The 25,221-nt window shown below is 40.6% G+C and overlaps 1 protein-coding gene across 1 annotated transcript in view; it reads right to left on the bottom strand.

Annotated features, from left to right (window-relative positions):
* The window catches only part of diaph2 (diaphanous-related formin 2), a gene marked incomplete at both ends in the record, with an annotated part of 346,857 nt that overhangs the window by 232,896 nt on the left and 88,740 nt on the right, over nt 1-25,221 (bottom strand). Inside the window, 5 exons of the mRNA XM_079228942.1 lie at nt 1,896-2,004; nt 5,174-5,310; nt 5,882-5,951; nt 6,055-6,129; nt 18,937-19,076. Of these exons, the coding sequence (XP_079085068.1) occupies nt 1,896-2,004; nt 5,174-5,310; nt 5,882-5,951; nt 6,055-6,129; nt 18,937-19,076 (531 nt within the window). The remainder of the gene's footprint in view (nt 1-1,895; nt 2,005-5,173; nt 5,311-5,881; nt 5,952-6,054; nt 6,130-18,936; nt 19,077-25,221) is intronic.

Below are 25,221 nucleotides of genomic sequence, written 5' to 3'. Positions count from 1 at the left end.
TTTCCTGGAACAGCTTTGATATTGTTCTTGGTTAACATTGTTCAAACATCTCAACCTACAAATGCAGATCCCCTTATGTTATGTCATCTGCATACAAGCTATTAAATACTTTATTTTCACTTGTTGTCTAGCTTTGCCCCTTAAACATTTTTTTTTACTGAAATATATAAAAAGTTATTGGAGTTTTTGTTTGCTGACAGGCAGAACAAAAGCTACCTTAAAATGCTTTCAGGTCACTTTTGGTTCCTTAAATGTAGGGAATGATGCTGCATATTCCTTTGGGTAAGCACAAACGTGTTGCAGAAAGGGATGCGCCGCCATCGGCAATGTTGCACGAGAGCCAGGCACCAGAGCACTTCTCCATGTTCCACTAAAGTGTGAGAGCCTCTCTGCATGAGCCTGACATTTTACTGTATCCACCAGAGGCCAGATTCAAGAAACTCCACCAAATCTTCACAGAATTCATGAAAGTGAAGAAAGCCATGGAGCTCATGAAAAATTCTTTCTCTTCTTCTGCACAGAGATTGATACTTAGATCGAGCACCTCAAACACACCTCAGTCATGTACCGTGGAGTGGGAAGTGGTTGTGTTGTGGGTGGGGGCATTATTCGGATTAGGTTTGGAGAGCTGCAGTGTGTGTGTGTGTGTGTGTGTGTGTGTAGGGGTGGGAGGGGGGGGCTCCAAACATCGGAATTAAAAGCGGCACGGCTGGGACGTTTTTTAAGTTGAAATGCTGAGTTTCTCTTGTGCTCAGCGACAAGTACAACCGGAACTACGGCAAAACACATTTTAATCACATTAGCTAAGTCTACTTCTACAGCCCTTCACAGGTTTTGGATAAAAAAAAAGTCTATTAATTTCCTTGAACCCCCTGCATCAGCAAAGCATTTTAATTCACTTCACAATTAGCAGAGCTTCATTTCATTAACCGCAAAATTTAAGGGAAAGACAACAACCTCCTAATAAAAGAATATCTACTTTCACTTCCACCACCCGCCTCATCAGTTTCCTTCATGACTTTTCCTTCATGACTTCACAATCCATGCCGTTAAAAAAGTAATTCCTTAAGTAATTCCCTGCTTTTGGTTTCACAAAAGCATGTTTTAAGCGGTGTTTTTATTGCTGTTGTGTAGTCTTTCATGCTGCTAGAGAAAAGTAGTGAAAACGAAGAGCAGTCTGGTGCTTTAGTTGCCCTTTCACATCAAGTCCTCGGAGACCCAACTTGACAGCGCCATAGAAAAAAAGCAAGGGAGTATTTGTAAGATGTGAGAAAACATGAGCAAGATAGTGAGAGGAGGAGAAAATGTGAGGAAGAGAGAAGAAAGACAAAAGGCTGAGAGGAATTCAACAACTGTGCTTTCTTAAACAGTATTTTCTGGGGTTCATAAAATTCAGCAGCGGTTCTCAATGAAGCAGGCGTTTCTGATTAAAGCAGTGGGGATGGAGCTACTGGGGCATTCCAATAGACCAGTGATCACATCCCATCATGTGCAAGAGGTGTAGAGGGGTTGACAAGTGGACCCAAAGACAGTAAGAGAAGCAGAGAAAAACACATGTATGAGGACAGCTGAGGCCCAAAGGGCCCCAAATGTCACTTTCAGTCCTGAAAATAGACTGAGCTGGTCTTCTGCCCTTTTGTTTATAAGTCGCTTGCTTCTTTTTAAGTTTGGGTCGTATCAATCAGTCTGTGTGACTGTTAGAGGCATCCTGAATCGTATACTGTAGTACAGAACAACACAGTATTCAAAGTACCATGGAGTAACAGTGGTAACTGTATTTGCGACTGAACCATCAGTGTCACTTTTATCCTTTAAAAGAAATCTTCTAAGAAAAAAGCAGCTATGAATGCATGATGAATATCAGCGTTAACTTCTTTCTCCGTGTGTTTCCTAACCTGGAGTTGCTGGGCTTCGTGGTTCTCCAGTCCCTCCACAATTGAAGCAAATCTCTCTTTATTGTTCCTCTCTGCAGCAATTGTCATGGCAGCTAGAATCTTATCCAGGCTGGAAGAAAACAGGGAGACGGCACAGCACAAAAGTCAACAAATGCTTTTATCACCTCACTGACAGAACATTTACTCACAATTTCCAGCTCGAACACCATGTATCTTATCTTCCCTTGTGTGTGTTGGTGTGGACATTTGCTCGGCCAGTCTTTGGTCACCCTGACAAATGCTACTGGTTTCCTTCTCTTTGATTGCAACCCACTCTATTATGGCCGCAGTATCCCATTTTGACCTCATCATGCTTGTTGCTAAGGTGATGCCAGACAAAAACAGGGTTTTACTGCAAATGTTCAGTCGTCAAAGCAATTGCGGTAGAGTTTATTTGGCTGGGTGAGAAAGGGTGCAAATTATAAGCAGGGAACAAACTAATGTGCAAATATACCTATTGAGAAGGTAAGCAAATGGAGTCTTTGCAAGGGCTCAAGGCAGCTCATCTAAATAGCACGTTGTACAATTTCACCCTCTAAATGTGAATGAAAGAAAAATGATGTGCTGCATATACAAACACACACATTTCAGTAAATTGATGTCTTCTGAGCACTTGTGTAAACACTGAATTACAACATGCATACATAATAATTGGCTACTGGTGGTCTCTCTTTCACTGCAAGGCCACATTTGCTATTTTGTCTTCATAAATTACAAAACTGAAGAGCTTAATCCCCTGTGCTGAAACCTTCTTACTCCCGTGGGTACAAAGAGCTCTTAGCTTAATGCACAAGTTCGCTGATCCAATAAATAAATGAAGAAATAAATAAACGGTCACACTAGCTGTCAGCCGTAGGGATGAACCAATGTATACACGTGCAGAGGTTTTCCTCACACAAGCCACAACGTCTTGCCGGTGCCATTTGTATTACCTTATATCAACCCGACAAAAAAAATAACACTTTCAGGATGACAAAATAGGAGAGGACTGTATGTGTGGAGTAAGCTTGACAAAGAGATAAATGGAACGGCCATGCTCTGTGATAGGGGTTACAGAGTCACAGACAAGCATGGGGAGCTGCATACTGAGTAGCTTTAAAGCCAGTTCAGACGGCGCTTCAAAACAGGCGAGATAGATCTGCTTAACTTGTCTTGTTCCCTTTTGATGCTGTCAGCTGAAGTGGGTGTTGAACATGAGCCAGCGTCACAACATTGGTTGGCAGAGAAGTTTCTGAGCAAGAAAGTCAGGCCTCAGCTATTTTGGCTGTCATTTCTACAGGATAGGTACATTTTAATGCAGGGCTATGATCATGGCAGAGATTTGGATGTTTACTTCAAACTATTCGTAAATACTTTGAGAATGGAGGGAGAGAGAGAGAGAGATATTTGTACTATCTATACACCATGTATCTACTTAAATATGGTTGTGTGTGTGTGTGTGTGTGTGTGTGTGTGTGTGTGTTTGTACGCAAGCAGCTGTTCTGTGTCAGAGTGTTATCGTGGGGACTGTAATTAACAGTATTAAATCAAATATGTAATGATTGAAAATTGTTTTTATAGAAAAATATGTAGTGCATGAGGAGAGTAAACATCTGTGTTTATTGGTTATACATTTTTTGGGGGGTATAATTGTGATTTACATTGTTTAACTGAATCCAAGTAGACCAATAAAAAAAGAATGCTCTTGAAGGGAATCATTTTAAATAATATTAATTGGATCAAATGAATGTTAAATTCCTTGATATTCTGTAAAACATGCAGAGTCCCGGTGCCACATGCATAACGTCCGATCTGGATGGTCTCAGCTCCTCCAACACAATTTGTGGGTTTGTTTATTTCTAACACTGCATACAGACTGACTTTGAAGTGCTATTGTTATTCTAGTCTGGCCCTGTGGGAAACAATAAAAAACACTCCCCTAAATCCAATTTACAAGCTGTCAGCCAGGTTGTGTGTCCGTGGCAAACTACACTGAGTAGTTCAACATTAAACAGACTAAACTGCATCATCTGACCGAACAAATGTCTATACTGTCTGAGGTTGTCTGTAAATGCAGGATATGCTCACAGTGGGTAACCATGTATGCATGCAATGCAATCTCTGTCTGAGCGCTTGTCACCCAGTGGGAGAAGATTGAAGCAATAGGGATTTTTTTTTGTTTACAAGAAACAGCCATCTCCTTTCTCTCGCTAAACATCATTGAGCGTTTACCCACAGTAGTGATGGAGCATATCTCTTTCATTGTTATATTTTTTTTTCTGTCATCAGTCAGGATTTTGAATTGCTGTTGTGCTGTTTTTATATCAGCTGTGATTTACTGTGAAAGATAAGGAAATATGTGCCTGACTCAATTTTGAATACTAAAAAAAAACTTGCTTGCCACTTTAAATGAAAGAGGTTAGGCAAAAGTATTTAAAGGGACAGTACACCTCAAAATCAAAAATATATATTTTTCCTTCGTGCTATTGATTAATCTTCTTCCGCCTTCTCTTGAATATAATGGGACTTTATGGCACCCAGCTTGGTATGAAGCATGAAAGGTGTCATGCATTTTTCAAATGTATTGTTTTTGCGTTTTTTTTAGCACCATAAGCCGAGTGCCATGTAGTCTTATATTATTTGAGAGAAGGCTGACTTCCTTATAGTCGATATCTACAAAACTAGGCAACTCACACCAAAACAATCTAGATTGATAAAAAAAGCACTACAGGTAAGACTTGAATTAAGTATTTTTGATTTTAGGTTGAACGGCCCTTTTAAAGGGTGAGTAAAAGGGCCCCTTAAAGGGTCAGGTAATCCAAATTAAAAAATAAATACCCTTCGTTAAGTGGGAAAAAAGCCATGCATATAGTTTCAGTTTAATGTGCAAATATTTTGATGCCACTGAAAGCTCAGCCAGTTTTTTCCCTGAGAAATTGGAGGATTGTTTTTATTTCTAGTTTAGATTTGTCCTTTTTTCATACTCTGGACATCACAACTGGATTTCTATTCACATCTATTTTCTCGGGGCAGCAGTAAATCTTAATGGAGGATATTTTAAAACCTGTCAATTACATAATGAGAACTGTGACATAATCTTTATTTTACTTAGCATTCTTGGGACATAATTTAATGTTGAGTGGGCGGGCATATGACAGCCTATCTAGAGATGTTTAATGGTATGCAAGATGCATGAGAATGTGTGCAAAAGCAAGATGTGTGACAACGAATGTGACAGATTATCAGATAATTTGACTTACATATTTTCCTCTCCAATAATACAGAAAGCAGAAAGAATTTTGACAGTCTCGGTCATCATGCTGGTCTGTTTGGGGTCAATTGCTCGTGCCAACAGCAGCAGGCTCCGCTCATCTCCCAAGATCCTTTGCAGTCCATACTGTGAGACACGGAAGGGAGGAGGTAGGAAACAGAAGAGGTCCATTGAGTATACATTAATGAGAGCATTTGCATGTATGGAGAACTTTCACTTCAAGTGAGACATTAATTATAAAAAGAAGCTAATATATGTAATTTATAGTTAGCCTTAATTTTCTTTTAAGGAGGGACAACGAGGCCATGGGAGAGAATGGAGAGGATGATGAATTAATTCAATTCAGGACAGGACTATAGGGACAAATACTTATAGTCTCCACCACTGAAGGAATGGGCAGAGATGACCACATTCAGGGATTAATTCTGACAGAAGCAACACCAAAGAGTCGGTCTATCCTTGAAATTTGTGCCACTTTTGAGAAATGAGCAAGACCTTCCCAAAAAGGATAATTCAAAGATTTGAGACTGTTGCCTTGAAATGAAACAACGAGCTTCACTTGTCTGTGCCTCAATCCTCGGCTTGTCGTAATCCAGATTCAAATCAGGCTTTGAGTCCTGGCCACCCAAGCTCCAATTAGACATGTCTGAGATGTTTAATATTAGTGCCCAAAAAGTAGCCCCACTACTATACAAACCTTATTGTTCATGAAAGCCTTCAAGCACTGGATAAGTTTGTGCTGGTTCCGCTTATCAATATTCTCTTGCCTGAAAAAAACAAAACAATGAAAAGGAAGTTGTGATTATATGAACACAACCCGGTCCTATTAAACACATACACAGAGATAGGGTATCATCGGGGATCACTTACTGTTTCTTGTCCAACAGCTTCTCCAAAGCATCCAGTAGAAGACCGAGACCGTCTTGACCGAAGTTATTAACCCAACTAGAAAGAAGACACAGACACACAAAGAAAAACAGTTACTCAATATTCATTAAAAAATGATTCACAGAAGGAAGCAAACACAAGAAATATTGTACTAACCTCAAAATAAATAAGTAATTCAGACTGATATCAAAGGTTTTACACTCACTTGGATACATTGACTTGCAGTTTAAAACAGGGGGAGCTGCAAATAAAACATATCATGCCCTCCCTGATACTGCAAGCGCTCTGAATGAGTTTGAATTTAAACTGTACTCATCTACAAGCACATTAACATCCATCCATCTTAACTAGTGTTCCCATCGCTAAGCAGTTTGTTTCCAGGCCCCCCTCCCCCTGTGAGCTGCTGTGTTCCTGTGCCAAAAGATTAAGCAATGCAAGAAAGATAACACTGTAATCGATAATGGATTGCAAGAGATAATTGGCTATAAACCACAGCGTATCAAGAGAGGGCAAATGATCCAGTACAGATGAGCCCGTTTGTCTACGCCAGGAGCAGAGCGCGGCGGGAGCAGGGTTGGCAGGACCGTGTGGCCGCAGCCAGATTATGTCATTAGCATTACTTATTTTCAGGGCCCCTAACTGTCAATAACGTAAAATGCATGAAACCATTTTCTTACATTAATGGGGCATGTGTCAAGAATTGAACCCGCTTTTTTGACAATGATTTCAAATAATAATGGTTTGAGTATTAAAGTCGTTTGTATTGACTCAGTGATTTGGAAGGAACCCTCAATTGGGGTGAGATGCATTAGCCTGAGGAAACTGGCAAAGTTGGGGTGCGGTATTTCTTTGAACTGTGACTAAATTAGCACACGCGACAACCCCCAACCTACACTTACTCAAATTGCATTAACAGACAAGCTGAACCACTTTATACGTTTTTGATATTTAGTGTCGTGTATAATGATGATCGGTTTTCTTAATAAAAACAAAACACCATAATGTCGCAGATGCATGAATGTCTGTACATAATGGACCTTCCAGTTTGAATGTTTCGTTCCATACTGGAATGCTGACATGCTTTGAGCTAATTTAAGGCCATGAAAGAAGAAAGAACTGGCACTGTTTACAGCAGAATAACAATACAGTCATATATATGTATACACATTTGTGATACGGAGGTGGTAGGAGTAAATGAGACATCAGGACCACAAAGAGGGAAAGGACAAAAAATAGCTGAGCGAGCACAAATCAGTAAATCCACAGTCTTTGTTCGTGCTCCTGATGGTTATGTCAGTCTTCAGAAAAAAAAGAAATGGGAGCAATAATTATGAAGAGAATCATGGTTCATTACACGGTGTAAGTGCAATATAAGATTCTGGGAATGCGGTGTCACCTCAACGTGAACAGCACCGGAAAGAAATACTTTGTCCTCTGAAGCAAGGACAAGTAGAGGTTCTCCCGAATCACCGTGTCCTGCTACGCTTCATGGTTATCACAGCAGACATGAATAATATATAGCATGTTTCTCTGTACCTTCAAAATAACGTTTTATTTTATTTAATTTCTAACCATTTTATAAACTAAAGTGAGGCATAATGTCACCACACATGTCGATCCTTTTCAACAGATATCTTATTATCTATTCATGTTGTAAATATGACTAAATTCTCACTTCAATTTAGGAGAATATCTTTGTTGAGAGGATTCTGTCCTCACTGTGCTTTCAAGTAATGCAACAGCTGGCTGAATATTCAGCTATATTTTAGAATATATATTTTGTAGTGTTCCCCTTTGATTTGATACACTTTTTAAAATAAAGAATAGTTATGAACGTCCTTTATTTTATTTTTTTCCCCCATTCTTTATTCTCTGTTTTTGGTGTAAAACGCTAATAATTGACTCTCTAAAATGATATAAAAAATTATCCGTGTTTTAAAGGGCTGATCCTTATCTCCATAAAACTCTACTAAGAATAGAAAAACGTAACCATAGGAATGTCTTCATGGTGATTCTCATGATGACCACAACAGAGCAGAAGGGAGGCTCTGGAGGAACATTTGAGAAAGTGGACATCTGGTAGATTTGGAAATTAGCTCACACGCCCACACGCCCACACGCACACACACACACACACACACACACACACACACACACACACACACACACACACACACACACACCAGTCAGCGAACCCATCTATTGACTGGCTGTGACCAATAGACTGAGAGACCATTCCAGTGGTCAGAGCAAGCCACAGTAAATGCAAAACAACGCTCCAACTCCCATTCTGCACTTCTCACAGAGCCAATTGGTTGAGATTTTGTAAATATTACGATCCATTGTTTTTTCAGCTCTACAATGAGTGCTGCCACATTTAGTGAACAACATTTTGTTACATCCTCATTAACAAATATCCTTACATGGAGAATTAAAAACTTGGATGAAGATGAATATGAAAAGTCTTATCTTGCAAAACATCACAAGTACAAATGTTTTACTACAAGTTGTTTCTTCACCGTTTCACAAAGAAATGTCAGAAAGTTTAACTAATAACTACCTTTGACAGAAAAGTTGCACTGATTAAAACTGAATATAAATTGAAAATTTGGCAACAGATGTTTGTGTAAATTGTCTGCTGTCTGCTCATGTCTAGCTTCTCTCATTTTTTGTTGGATTGAAACAGAATAGACGTAAAAAGTAAAGCGGGACTGGGATTGTCCGTGCAGAAAGTTTCTCATCTAAAATGTATGCCTTGCTGCAGGTTGCAACATAATGCCGTCCTCCTCAAGGTTTTTAAAGCACTAAATGCTTTGACTCCTCCCTACATCCCAGACTGTCTATCATTTTCTGTCCCCTCACGTATACCCTTAGGTCTTCTGCAGCTTGCCTTTTAAATGTCCCCAAAGTTACCACAAAAAAAGAGCTATGGTCCTGCTCCAGTGTTTGTCCTGAGGCTCTGCAATGCCATTTATCTGTTCATCTGAGACACTGCCTCAGAGGACAACTTACTATTACAAGTAATAACTCAAAAAACAACACTACTACTAGGCCTCTTTCTTGTAGTAGGAATTATGTGACCACCCACTTTAACAAGCTGCTGGCCTACCAGTCTTCTTTATTTCAACATATCATTAGCATTAGCTTACAAAGAGCAGGGACTCGTATTGTTGGGGGGGCTAAAGCGTTGTTTGGTCAAACATGACAATAAAATATATAATGTATCATTTCAACATCGACGGAACAAGAAGTCGCATCTGTTCCTTATCAGTCTCTTCTGCTAATGTGGCCACACATCCGAGGATTTCATTAACTTGGGGGATAACTTGTTCATCTAATATTGATGGCTATAATCCTCAAGTGAAGTGCCACCAAATTGAGTTACTTTCTGCAATCATGTATATTCCGCAGGCAAAATGATAAATTCACGGGCGGCCTTTGGGGAGCAATTTCTTATTTTATATGTAGTGTTATTTCTACTGGCTGGATGCAATTATGTTGCAGTTATGCTAACTGCTATCAAATGTATGCATTGGAAATCTCACAGTTTAGCACACGTGTACCGGCAAGATGCATGTTCACTGAAGAACATTCTAGCCACTTGGAAAGACCATCATGTAATGGACTTTCTGTTAACTTGAGACAACAAAGTCAAAATATCTTCCCGGGAAAGAACCATCTGTCTTCTTGTCAAAGGGCATTTGTTCCTTGAAAAGACTAAAACGTTACTGGCTTTCTGAGATGTGCTGCCATAACATATGTACTTATGCATGAGCAACTATTCATCAATGCATTCAATTTACCATCTTGCATTGCGCGAGAGGCAGGCTACAACCTGGAGAGGTCACCAGTCTATCACTGGACACACACACACACAGTCAGAGAGACGGAGAAAATCTCGAGCAAACCCACAACTTGTCAACTCCAGAAACACCCCAGATGGCTATCTCTGCTGTGAGGGGACAGCGCTAAGCACTGAGCCACCATAATGGCATCTGTGGACTGTATATGTTGTGTATGTTCTGTGTATGTTCATATACTACAGGGTTTCCAAGCTATACAGCAGTGAGACTTTAATAAAGAACGATCATATTCAGTTGTCACAAAGCTCACTTCAAACTGTACTTCAAGGTGCTTCACGGAAACGTAGAAACAGAGCAGGAACAAAATAAGCCGCTTTGGCACTTCAGTTGCTAATATACCGGTATATGTCGTCTCAGCACCTTTTTCTTTGAATGACTTCTACCACACACACACACACTCACACACACACGTGCAGTTTGCTACATTTTGCCGAAGTGGACAGCGTGGAACCCCGTAGTGCCACTCCAGGCCGTGTGCAGTGCCTTGCTCAAGAGAATACAAGTAGTTCCAGTGTATTAAGCACCGTGTACCGATAAAAGTGACGACAGACTATCACAGCAGAAGGTGTGGAAAACACTCTAGAGCTCTGCAAATACTTGGCAAGAGAAATGTTAATGCATGACAAAATGTTACTGCGCATCGCCAGCCGCAGTAAGTGACTCAACAGCGGCAAGAACAGCGAGAGGCCCGACACCCTCACACCCTGTGTTTGACTGATGGCTGCTCTTGTGTTTAGATGGCTTGTCTGCGCATTGATTTCAGTCTATGGACCGGTGTTATTATTTTATCATGGCTAGGTGGGGAGCTTTTTTATTGAAAGCTTCTGTGCAAGTGCAATATCTTTCATATTGTATTACAGGCAAAGCCATACAACTGTCCCTCTGTGTGAGTACTGACCTATTCTGTGCTGCAGTGTTCCAAATGAAGCCCACAGCTCGGAGCAAAGAGCTCTGGACATTATAGCTTGAAACCGAGCACCACCACTGTCTTGCGTAGTGATTTAGCACGCCAAACATGGAGCTATATTATACTCTGATCAATTTAATAGCCTGCTGAAATAACAATAATGCACAGGGCATATCAGATGGCAGAAATTGGATATAAAATATTTACTATATGTTTCTGTTTATTACAAAAGAATGTGTTTCACGGAAAAGCTATTAAGAGGAGCAACTTTTGTTTTTTTTCCTCTTGGAATGTTTCCTTTAGCGCTTTGATTTATTTGATTAACATCTAATTTTGTCCCAACAATTTTGGGAATTAAAGGTTGTGGTCTTTGTAACTGTTTTAACAAAAATAGAAAATCACAGGAGCACAGAATGGATGAAAAAAAAATTGAATCATTCACTTGTGTGCTGTTAATTCTGTGCATCTTGGTGACTTTACGTTTCAGACTCTCAGATCGCAAATTCATACCAAGTCATAGTTATGAAACTACATGAAACCTTACAGACAAACAGACATAAGTTATAACCTGTAAGCATTAACAAATATATTTGTTTTCTTAAAAAATCCTTTAATCCAGCATACACTGTTGCCACTGTGGTTTCGAATCTTCCACCTCACACAAAAGTGCATTAAATATTTAAGAGATTGTTGACTCATATGGTAGAACCAAGGTTACATATAGAGAGAGCCAAAAGCATTGACCTGTGCTGTCCTTGAAGGACGACGAGCAGCTGCTATCCTTCACGTGTAACACCAGGTAACATGCACTCTCTCTCCATCCAAGTGACAGGTGCTATGTCACTGCACGGAGCTGTCCCGATAATATCTCAGGTCTCCATCACCTGCTGGCCTGCACAGTTCTTAAATATAATACATCACAGCAGGTAATATGTTGTGGCTGGACAACAACGACCGGAGGTGTGGACTCCAGTCACATTACTTGGACTCGAGTCAGACTCCAGTCACAAAATTGATGACTTTAGACTCGACTTGACAAAATAAAAAATACCTGCAACTCAACTCGGACTTTAACACCAATGGCTCTAACATTACTTGAACTTGAGCGTTTGGCTTGAAAATAATACTCACAATAGATACAAAATGTTTATCAATTAACAAAGTGTGCTACAAATCAGTTAATTTCATGAATCAACTAACTGCAACACTAAATCACGTTGCAGGACACAACCATGAAGAACTACCGTTAAGCTCCTGAGTAGCAGTTGAAAAAAATGATAACAAGGATCATTTTGCTTGTGCACAAAAGCTGTGTGTTGGTCAACAACAAAAAAACAAATGACAAAATGCAAAACGTGTGGGTAAAAAAGTAAAAATTGCAAACAATTGGCATTACGTTCGATAAAAGCTTATGACTTGTTGAGGAATCCAAACTCAGGGTTCAGGACTTGAGACTTACTTGTGACTTGCAAAGCAATGACATGGTCCCAGTTCTCTTTGTAACTTTACACACGTAATTTGCTCTATCGATTTTGAAGAGTGTTTTTTTTCTTCAACTGATGTTTCATGACAAATATAAAAAATAAATATAATTTAAGCCACTGAAAAAGAACTGTTCTCAGAGACAACAGGAGCAGTTTCGCTGTTTGATATCGGTACTAAAGCTAGTAACACAGTCTGAGGAAAATATTCCTGGTGTCAGCACTCCAAGAATATGATTGCTGGTGTAACCAAGCAAGCACAGACACAGCAGCAGTGCAGTACTCCAAAAGAGCACTTTGCACTTCTAATGGTATTTGAGTCACAGCTTGATTCCAAAACGGGGCTCTAACAAAGAGTGGAGCTCTGCCTTAAGACATGAACAAATGCTCCACTTTTCCCTGGTTGAACTGAAGCTGCACGGGTGTGTTTCTGTGTGTGTACAGGTGCACAAAACTCAATGAAGGCAACAATTGGGGAGTCTCTATTAGAGTTAAATCAACTACTAAGTGCAGACAGCTGACAGAACGCCATGCTCTCCAGTCACTTTGAAATGAACCCCCAAGGAGTGCAAAACCCCACTTGATGTTTCTAATTACCCCCCGAACAACACCATTCAGGCACAACAGTCCTTCCTGCTCGATGACAGCGGACAGAAACCCCGAGAACAACGGGCGGGTTGCAGCTTGATGAAACAAACTCATCGAATGATGTGTCTGGCTTCCGCAGAAATGAGTTTCATCTTTTAAGAAAGAGAGGAAAATGCAGCGAAAAGCACATCTTTGAAAGAACGGCTACTTTTAAAATAATTACAAAATATGGGCTCAGGTCAGAGGATTATGTCCCACGTACAAAAAACAGGAAGACGATAATTCAAGTTTGCATACATGTTTGAGGATATACTGTGTACGTATATACACCAGATATTTTGTCAACCTGTACTGTTTAAATACATGTCAAAAATGCACTGCATTATATATTGTTTTCTGCACAGGCATCATAGGCACCAAATTTAGAAACAAATGTTTCTAAATTATGTATGTATCACGTCGGGGCGGTAACAGATATGGGTATCTTGGAGGTTAACAGATGGTGTAATAAAATGAAATAGGCATCACTCTTGAAATATACCCAGGCACTGAGGACATTTATGTCTCCAAAATCGTTTCCACTGCCTCTGAGGGAGAAGGGCGAACGTCAACTCTGAAGTCAGCCGCAAGGGTAAAAACTAGTTAACTTGCTCATTTCTGACTGCTCGTCACGTCTGTTGGAAACAGCGTCATAACATTTGTGCCAAATTTAACAGTCAAATAAATCTCTTTGAATGCTATAAAAGGAGAATGATTGCACCATCCTCAGACATAAAAGACAAAATGAGTGTGGATTCACTAATAAGTGAATCATTTCTGTTACTTTTGGAAACACCGAAGACCAGCGAAGCCTTTGCCTACAGACCATTGCAAAGTTATTATGTAATTTCCTCATCTCCCCTGTCTTGTTTCACCTTGACAAGTGACTGAGGACTGGAAGGTGAGAGTGGTTCGTAATAACACTGGGAGTCTCGAGAGTAGAGTCCCACAGCTTGGCGCAAAGAAAATTACCCCAGTGGAAAGCATCCCCCTCCGCTTTACTTCTTTGTCGCATGTCTAACAGCCACGACATATTTTATCGCCCTGACAGGTTAGGATTTTGGATATCTTGTGTCTCTCCTCCTCCCTTACTCATCCCTTCCGGTAAGATGTTAAAATCTTGATTGTCGTGGCCGGAAAATGTAATTGATATATTTTTTCCCATTACACTACAAAGGGATGGGAAGAAATGGTGCTTGATCCAGACATTTCAAAGGCAGCAGACTGTCATGTGTCCTGAGGTATCCTGCTCCACCGAACTCCACTAATCACAATTGTTCATGCTACATATAAAATAGTCAAATTGACATGGATTCTGTTTGTGCTTACAAATGCACTATCCAGGGTAATCAATTGTGGATGATGGGACGGCGATCAAAAATGACAGCGCCGAAACAGTTATTTATCTCTGTGAAGAATCTGTGTCACACTTGATGTCTATGTACCCAAGTCCTCAACAGGTATCATTCATCAGTGCAGTGTTAACTCATTGCAGTTGCATCAAGAGCCACTATTCACACTTTGTGCCTGTGCCAGACATGATTTCTGGCTTAAGCTGCCGAGAGGGGTTTTATACAGCCGCTGGGACGTTTAAATGCTCATATTTTTTCGAGCAGTCACAATAACAGATGGATATGCTGCTTTGTGCTAGTGTTGATTGGCTGTTGTGCACACAGTGGACAGAAGAGACCGAGGGAGAAGGAGTCGGTGGTTGTAAGAGTAGAAGTTAGTGCTACTAATAAAATACATTTGTGTCAAGGGAGGAGATTCTGTTCACACCTTTTAATTGTCTTGGTTTCAATTGTACGAGTAAGTGCCACACACATAAAATGTAATGACAATCATGTACAGTAATATATGTACACCTTCCAGTTGGCATTTGCTATTTTTATACATCAGAAAGTATGATTACACTGATGTGATATATATATATATATATATATATATATATATATATATATATAATATAATATAATTTGATCACGAGATGAGAGAGTGCTTTGCTAATCATTATAAAGGGAGCACCACCTCTACACTTGGCAGGCATGTTGAACAGAAGGGTTTGTCAGTATGTTGCTCAATGCTTTATCAAGCTGTGCATTAGGACAGACAGTCAACAAGACGAGCTGCTTTATGTGAGCAGGCATAGTAACTTCAAAGCTCGTAAAAAGCCCATTACTAGTGTTCCATGCATCCCTCTGTGCTCAGCTACGAGCATTCAACTGAGAAAAGCTGGTGAGACTGATTCAGACTGTGAGACACCCTGTGTGGCAGAGCAGCAAGATCATCACAACAACCCACACCTTGAGTATCCCGACACAGAGAGAAACTCTGGTGTCAGCGAATGTCTACGCCTCCATAAAAAGACCTCACAAGAAAATGCCCCTGAGAAAATGTCTGACTTGTACCGTGAAGATTTCACATAATGAAAAGTTGGGAGCCCAGTTCAATTTTGCTTAAATATGTCTTAGGGATCTGAGAGCTAGCAGATCTAATATGGAAGTCACTGCCGGGATTTGACAGAGTCATAGTGTAATGCTGAGGGCTAAACATAGGGAACTCAAAAGCTGGGGCCATGGATGTGTGCTCTGCTGCTCAAAACCAGTCTCCTATTTTTATGTTGGAAAGTCTATTCATGGAATAGCTGCAGCTGAGGTAGATCAGAGGAAGTGTGCTTTCACCCTTCAGAGCTGCATCAGACTGAATTATCAAGTAAAGTGGAAAAGTAAGGTATGCACTATCATGCAAAGACACAATTCAAACACACATAGTAGATGAGTTTTGCATTGTGACTGTAAAAATAAAAGTATGTCTATAAATGTTTTGCCGATTAAGATATTGACTTTGTGATATATTTTGACATGGATCGTATCACAGTTTCCCTCTCTGCCAGACAGAGAGTATACATTGTGAAATGAGTGTGAACAAAATGGCCATACTGAAACACTGCAGGATTTCACTTCCACAAAATGAGAAAATAAGAGGGTTGTAATTTTCTGTAAATTGGCATCTCACTTCATGTCAGTGGATTAAGAAATTAATGAAAAGCGGCGAGTCAATCTGACACTTTTAAATTAAGAAAAGAGTATCCAAATGACAGAATTAAAATGGGGAGAATGAAGTAGAGGATAAATAATTGGCTGGGGAGATTCTGACAGAAAGAGAAGTGGAAAACATGGCAGCTAAGGAGAAGAGAGTGGAAACAGAGTAAGCAGTCGATGCTCCAGGCAATGCCATCTGTGGGTGGATCTGCAAAGGCTGCATGCCACACACCTGTGTGGAACTGCCTGGTAGATAAGGCCCTGAGCGCATTGGCCCTGTGGCCACCTGCGCTGCCAAACAGGTGCACAGCCCAGCCAATTAAACTATTAGACAAACACAGGCCTCTGGGAGCAAATTAGCAGGCTGCCCAAACATCACAGGAATAACAAAAAGCAATGGTAAGCACTAACTGTGAAATAGCATTTGATGTGAGGCACTCCTTGCAGTGTATAGAATGATTAAGTTTAGTGTTGCACAAAACAAATGACTGGTTTTGATTTCGTTCACATAAATGTCGGAAATGTCCACCAAATAAATGTTATTTCCGACAATTTCCGATTGATTCTTGTAAAATGGTTGCAAATTTCAAAGCCCAACATTAAAATGGTGCTCTGTATTTCACCAAATTGTTTGAACACAGGCAAGAAAATCTTAGACAAAGTATGTTTGGCCTTTTCCACTGTGGAAAAACTAGATCTTGACTGATGGGAGTTCATCTCTGTTATGAGGCAGCATGTAAATGCAACAATTACCAGTATACCTATATTTATACATGCATAATAAGGAAAGATTTAGCTAATTTCTTTAAGGTAAATTATAAAAAAATGAAGTCTCCAAAATATAAATATTCAAAAGCAAGGCAGCTGATCATAATTTTAAGGTGTAAATTACAACAACCATGAATGCTCTGCCATCTACTTCATGGTGATTTTCAGTATATTATAACATAGCGTACAAAGGTCACATTAACATAGTGGAGTCAGAGGAGTAGCAAACCAAATGTGGATTTCCTGTGTGTCGTGATCCATGACAATTAAGTGCATTCATATTCATTAGGGGCAACCTTATCCATGCTTCAAGAAAACAATCAGTCCCTTTACCCAAGAGAGAAATAATGGGAGGCGTAAAGATGAGCAGGGGGCCGGATTCAGTCAACACTTGCACAGTCCAGCTCGGCACAAACACAACTAAAGGTGGCTTTCTCCCTGCATGGAGCTTGCCATCCGTAGGAGGCGTCTGGTCCACAAAACCCTGGTCTCTTAGATGCTGGTCAAAGGTTCAGCCATTTGAAAACGTCCACAGGGCAAGCCTGGCCTCACTTACGTCCCCTCGGCACCAGTTGGCCTTTCTGAGTGAAGACGCTGACTTGACTCCCCACAGCTTGCTGGAGACTGGAGACCGACTTCACAGCTCTGCAGTCACTCGAGGGACATGCACAGAGCTCTCCATAACACAGGACAACATTATTTATAATAAATGTGCATCTGTGTTAAGCTTAGCACATTATACGGCTAACTATGGTTCCTGAGTGCGTCACTAATGTCTTCTTGTAAGCCAACTGAATATCTTTGTAAACTTATCATGAATCAAACTAACATGTCAAGTGGATCCCGTTGTTCGGGTCCTTTCCTCTCCTCTCCTGTTTCGGGAGAGGAGCGTATAGCTATAAATCAAAAATGTCCACCGTATCTACAGATGAATGGGCGTCTTGAGTAGTGCTTTTTAGTTAAAGCGCACAACTCTTTGTGGGTTTGTTTCCTCTAAAATTGCTTAATGCAGGGATGCAGCGGTTAAACTGGTGGTAGCACACAGATTAAATGAAATGTCTTCCGGGGCCGTGCTGGCAGCTCCTTTCTCTGTATCCAGGGTGAACATAAAAAAGCATTCCACTTATCCGATGACCATTTAATATGCACCATTCATTGATTCACATTAAGAAACATCTCCTCAACAGCGGGCTGGTAAATTATTTAAAGGATCTGCTGTCGCTAAGGGTTCCGTTGCAATAGTGGGACCAAATTAAAATTGAACATCCCATTTAAAGAGAGAAGGCAGAGAATTTGGGTAAAAAGACAAGCCTGAAAAAAAGAAATCAGTGAGGTCTCGTAATGAATGACTCGAGAGCCAATCAAGGCTCAACAGGGTGGATAGACAAAGAAATAGAAAGAAAATAAGAGTAAAGTGTTTGAAACTCTTGTTCATCTTGAAGGCATTCATGTAAGGCAGGTACATGTAAACCGGTTTTCAGTGTATTGGGTAAACCTACACAGTCCTGCAATCCTGTGACCTTCACAAAGGTTACAGTGTTCTGTTTTTGTCGAAGAGGTGTTGATTGAACAGTATGATCATTTTGGAGGATGCTGTTAAACCTTGTTGGATCATAGAGGGATGTTTCTGCTATATAGCCTACCCTGTATGAATGGATTAGATCAAATAATAGAAGCACCTGTCAGCATAATGTAATGCAATTTAACTGCAGCCTCGACAATGCCCATATAGTTAAATCAACAATTCTCAAAAGGTTTTGGAAAAACTACAAGCTTCATGAATAAAATGAGCATTTTTTCAGGATCTTTGTATTAGATTGCATTATTCTCGCCATGTGTACCTAATAAACTGGGACTGAATGTATATCCAAGACATTTTTTTATAACTCTAATCCTCTATTTTCATCCCCAAATTGTGTTTAGATCACACTAAGATGGACAGCAGTCAACACCTTGCATTAAACTTAGTCTTATATTTAAATGCTGCTCAACAGGAATACAAAGCTTGATAGCATGAGAAGAGCTTGCGTGTGTGTGTCCTTCCACTTTATCATCAGTCTGAGCTTTTGTCAAACTCACTGTGCTGTGCTCTACTATAGACAACGCCTTCTTCAGTGAAGTCAGGATAGATTTTTGTGAATATCACTTTGTTTGGAGTGTGTGAAAAAGTGACTAACCTGACAGGGTTACTCGTGAGAGACACTCGGAGGGACTCCAGGCAATTGAGCAGCTTCTCCTCCGTGATGCCAGAACGCAGCTCGTGGACATATTCTTGGGATGAAAGTGTGCACTCATGCTTGCTGTTCCTCAGTCCTCCCTGAAAACAAAATATCAACAGGATAGTTATTAGACTACCATCATGCACTAAAACACCTTTGTAATGTCATTAAAGACAACAATGGTCATCGAAAGCAAAATAAAGTTGTGAACACAGTTGAAGGACATCGATGTTTGATTTCCATCAACATCTTTAAATACTTAGAAAGGTTACTGAACGATTAAAGACCGATAAAATCTGAAGAAACCTTCGTTTTCCTCTCTGTTTTTTCGGTAGGTGTTGTTGTTGAGACTTGTTTTGACTCGCAAAGATGAAAATCTGGCCAAAACGTCTGTGTTTTCGGAAAAAGGATGAGTGAGCGTCTCGAGATGAGCTGGCCGATTTCTCTTTTTCTCAATGAGCCAATATTCTAATGATGGTCTCTCTTCACAGAGAGCCAAATGCAGCCTCTGCATTCTATCTGCAGCACCTCCTGCTTGAAGGAAATGGATTCTTGTGTTTAATCTCCACACAGGGCTCTAGAGACATGTTGCTACACTGATGCGTACACAATGAGACTACCTATTGGCAGCAATACACACAATTACACCACAACAGGGAAACGTATATCTGCACACTCACTCTCCCCGCACACAGTGCAGTACACATTGTACATTAAATTGAGCCCCGCCTTGAATCCAAAGTTACAGAGTGATTGAATGCGTGGTCCGACATTGTTGCCATGCAATCCAGCAATCGACATACATTTTGCGGAACACAAATGGAAATAGATTAATTGTACTCCATTAGCTCTCCTCCCAGAACAAGCTCCAAGAACAAATAGGTGTTACATTTAGTATTTTCAGGTTCTGTTGTCAAAATGAGCAACACTACAGGTGGGGGGTTGAGCCGAGTTACTTTACAAAACAAAATGAGCAAACACACCACAGAAAAATAATCTTTACATGCCTGAACCGGACTGCTAGACCAAATCATCCACACTGTGTTCATCCCTGGACGGCTGGTTCCCCACACAGCTCAGCTGTGCTAATAGGCAGTTTGGTAAGTAATAAGCTCGCTCATTTATCTGGAGAAAAGAGAGGCCTGCTGCTCTCCTGCAATGCACGTTCAACATGAAAGAACCATTTTGTTGTTGGTTTTGTGTTGTTGTTGGAAGAGGCGGTCTAACGACAGCATGCTACTAATAGCTACGTGTTTTAGGTGTGAACTGAGCTCATGGTTTGATTGTTAGTAATGAGTGCAAGTGTGTATTTGATACAGGCTGATGTAAAGCCCACGGTCCTTTAACCCGTAGTACAAGTGGTGCCTCTTCTACAGCTAGTGTCACATTTACATGTAATACATGGAAGCACAGTATATCTATGAGTAGGGCATGAAAACAAGGATCTAATAATGCCACTGCACTTAATTCCACCATTTATTTTATTATCCATGGCTGAACCATTATTATTTCTTCTATCGTTATTATCTGCCATGGCGTTCTGCTATTGTGATATGAACACATTTCAAATCTCAAACCAAATTAAATCTTTATGCATGCTTTCTTTTATAGTGTTCCAAACTATAGTTTTATTTTTCCATGAATGCATTTCTGTGTTTCTGTCGTGTTCATCTTCATCTATATTCCATTCATCTTTTTCTCAAGCACCGTTGTGTGAATGTGGGGGAGCGACTGGCTTAGCTTTTATCTGACTGAAGGTAATTATCAGACCGTAGGGAGAGAAGAATCCTTCTCGTTACGATCAAGATCGTTTCAACTTTTTACCTACCACAGACTCTTTGTTGCACATGTTTGCCTCACACATTTTTTATATTTTTATTTTTTATATTTACGAAGAAAATGATTTAGAAAAAAAAGATAAGAGTAGACCTACAGAATGTGAAAGCTTAATTAACCAGAGCAGAGACAGACAGACATTTCAGACACTTAACAAAACCCCAGAGGGGAAATGTTGGGACTTTGAGTTCAAGGTTAAACTTAGACAGTGATGTAAAACTTTATTGTAAACACAACCATTGTCTCTCTTCTGCTTGTTTAAGTACATCAATGTGCTTTGAATTCCTTGAGTGACAGTGCTTCCTTTTTTTTAAACACTCTTGAAATCAGTGCACGGAGTAATGTCAGTCGTGTCTGACTCACTTTTGAAAAATGTTCTCAAAAATGTTCTCCTAGTCATGGGAAGAAAATAAAGTTTTCTTGAAGAATTCAAGGTAACAAAGGGTGAGTCGATTGATATACTAATGGTCATTTTGTGGGAGAATTGTTCCTGAACAGAGTTCAGGGTCACCAGCACTTTTTAATCACAGCCCAATGATCTTCCTTTATTTTGAAATTCTCAAACAGGATATGTGCAACCAAATCAGATCATCACCAGATACAAATTAATTAGCAGTTCCCGCCAACTGCATTTTGATGTTAACCCTTTTTTGGACAATGATAATAAATTATGATTGGACCTTTAAATAAGGTCATAAGATGAAGAAACAAATGTGCTACTCAGTTAAGTATATGAAGCTAATACTCCCTGGACAAAGGCCGACCGAAGGCGTTGGACCAGAACTATTTCTACAACGGATTGGAGCAAGTGCCCGATTCAATCATGCCAGTAATGCAGGAACAACATACAGTATGTGTAAGTGCCCTTTGTCTTCCAGAAAGTAGAGGGAAAAGGATAAACAACGACTGGTATTTATCGTCTATCTTTAGGCAATCACAGTTGCATCGCAGTCAAATCACCAACTGCTTTTGCTGTAGCCAAGGCTGGGGTTTAGAAATGCACTGCTGTCTGCATCGGATTGGTTTCGATGAATAACAAATGCCAAAACAACACAGTTGGGTAGACAGTAGAGAGGCAATATGTCACCACCGTGCTGCATAAAGTTTCAAAGATAATGGCAGGTGAGATGTCTTTAAGGCATAGTGCTGGGTTTCATGCCAGTCTGAATGCCAATCCCCTGCCATTTGGCCGAGGCAGCCGTGTCAAGGACAGCTCGCAAGCATGAGCGAGAACTCGGGTTCAAATTGAACTGAAACTTTAGACGTTATTGATCAAACTTTAACTGTAAATGTATGTAATTTGGGCTCAGTAATCAGACCTGAACAAAAATAAATGTTGACCCAAATATAGCAAGAGAATATACTGTCTAACAAAAAGCACTAACAACACGCTTCTTAAATCATTTTGATTCCCGTTTGGATATGGCCGATTAAGAGGCTGCCTTTTCTTTTCTGCCATTGCTTCCAATAATACACAGGGCAGTGAGAGGAAAACACATCACCCACTTTGTATTTATCTTCTCACTTCTCGGTAGTTCCCAGCAGGCATACCGCTATGTCCAGAAAAACTAGAGCTCTGGTTTCACCGCCTGCTCTGACCTCAGGAAACCAAAGACTCTGACCATGAACTGCTTTTTCATGACCCTAACCCAAATCAATGGAATCCTTTGGGGGTAATATCAACATTACACCACCAAACTGGCAGCAGAGAAACAATCTGAGGATTAGAGGGAGGTGGCATTGCCTGCTGGCTACAGGGTAATAGAGTTTCCTCCTTCAGGCTCACAAAAATGGTCAACAGAAGAAAATAGTCAAAAAGAGGCCCTAGAGGAAGGGAGTAAGGGATGAGGGAGAGAGCTGTTGTGTGGGTGGTGTGTGATGAAGTAGTAGGACGTGAAACGTGAAGGAAGCAGTGGGAGTGTGAGGGAGATTTGAGAAAAAAAGTAGGGGCTCGGCACAAAGACATGAAAGGTGTATGGGGAGAAAGGGCAGGGCAGAGAGATAGAGCACCAGGAGACAACCTCAACAGTAGAGGACAGACACAGCCTTTTGACCACAGCCTAGAGCCTCATCTCCTGACGCTTATTGAATCCCCTATTTGCCGATAACAGTATTTCCTGCCAAAGAAAATAGTGCTGGGAGCAATTACTTCGGCGAGCCTGTCAATTTCATTTTGGGGGGGGGTTAGGGGAGCATTGGTGCTCGTTCCCTCCTCCTGCATCACCTCTGTCTCCCTTTCTCTGTACCATGGGGAGTGACAGAGTGCTGTGCTTTCTACCGAGGGCAGGGCAGGGAGACAATGCCAAGGCGGCGGCACCTCCACATGTCATCTTCACCTGTAATGAGCCTATAACAAGCTGGCAGCTTCCTCAGTGCCCAGTGCTCGGCACACTCAAGCAGACTGATAGATACATTATTCAGCTTCTTTGTCAGCTTCCTGGAAAACCACATGGCTGCAATGTGTCTGGCCTGGAAGCCAGAGCTGGGAGATAGCTGATAGCTACTGCCTCTTCCATTCCGTCTGCCTTGCTGCCTCTCTCCGTCTCACTCAGACACATACACATTCTGCTAAACAATGTCTCCCCGACTCTCATATCTCTTACCAGTGTCGCCTGATCAAGAGGCACAATTAGCAAGTGAAGCAAGAACAGTACTACTCTCGAGTCCGTGTCATTCATCACAGCATGAGATTAGCACGTTACACTGATTCCTTTAGACGCCAAGTATGAAAGTCATCCAACGCTTTGTGTCTGAATGCGTTTTCCTTTTAGGGATGAACAAAAATAAATCATGACCCCACTGGACTCATTGCAGCACTTACTGTTATTTAAAGAAGAGCACAGATTTTGCAATCAGCTTATTCTGAAAGCTTATTTTAAGGAGAAGCAAACATGTGACAAACCAAGACTGCAGCAGAACTGTGCAGAGAAACAAATCCCTCCAATTCCGTTTAACTACGGATTTGATCATCTGCTTATTACGTACAGCTTTCTGAAGAGCAATGATGTTAAAATCACTGTTTATGTCACTGTTCTGAATAAAATAGTGTTGCATGGGAGAATGAGAATAAATGAGAGAGTATGTTCAAACTCCCTCATCCCTTCCTGATATTTCAAGGTGACAAAGATGACGGTTTACAACAACATCTTCCAGGTTGGGCAAACAGAAATAACTGCATGTGGGCACAAAAGTGATATGCAAGAACACATTCTGTTGGTGTGATGGAGGTATTGTATGGACAGAGGGCTTTGCGGGGTGGATTTCGAGGGAACATCCGTGCAAATTTTTCACATAATGTCGACAACACTGTTCTTGGGAGGCAATGAATTTAAATATATTAGGACACAAACACATACACACACACACACACACACACACACACACACACACACACACACACATATCCCCCATACACTTCCATAAAAGTCATAGACAAAAAGTAAAAAATGTAATAATGAAAAATCTAATTACTTATTCTTTGTGTGTAATTAATGGAAATTACTAGAGCGCCCTTATACTCTTTGTGAAAAAGAATAATACAGATACAATCTGAGCAATTAGAGCATATCATGCTGTATGATAGCCGCGTTACAACTTAATTTCCTGCTCATTAGTGGTTAGATTAGTTGAAAGGAAAGATACCACAAGAATTGGTAGAAGACAGTCAACAGTCAGGTAGATCCAAATGTCACGCCTCACCCTTTCCCTTATGATACAAACATGACCTATGAACAACGCTGTCAACCCAACTGTGCAAGGAAGGTTTGCACGGAACAAACACACACACGCACACACACGCACGAGAGACATTATATAAATGAGCAATCTTACATTTAACACAATCTAAATTTTGGCATGTGTCGGTGGCAGCAGTGGCAAAGGTCAAAGGGAACACGGATCAGTTGAGATGCTGGTTGGCTGGACAATGACTTTTCCCCAGCCCTACTTAAAGGACAGAGTCCTGCTGCCGGCAGATAAGACATTTCATCCAACTGGGCTCCCAGCTCAGTGGGGGGATTTCCCACCAGACCATGTGGCCAAGCAGGATTCCCACTCTTTCCTAGAGATTATTTTCCAGGACTTTTCCTGGACATTTTCACTGATTATCTATTGCCGCCATATAGCCAGACAGTAATAGGTTCCGCTCTGTGGAACATTTGAAAGACATGCAGTCTATGCTTGTGACTTATCTATGAAATCATCTCTTATCCTAAGCCTATCCTAAGTAATTATGAGAAATTGATCATAGCATAATGCGAACACACCTGCAGATGTTTATTGTGAAGCGTTGAACACCTTATAACAAGGTATGGTCCATTTGACATTAACAATGCAGTATCGCGTTTCAAGACAATGCTCACAAAGTTAAAAAGTTTTCCAGAACACAACATTTTCCAGGACATTTGA

The sequence above is a fragment of the Taurulus bubalis genome (assembly GCF_910589615.1).
Source record: "Taurulus bubalis genome assembly, chromosome: 13".
NCBI lineage: Eukaryota > Metazoa > Chordata > Actinopteri > Perciformes > Cottidae > Taurulus > Taurulus bubalis.
This window is presented reverse-complemented; position numbering and strand designations above follow the sequence as displayed.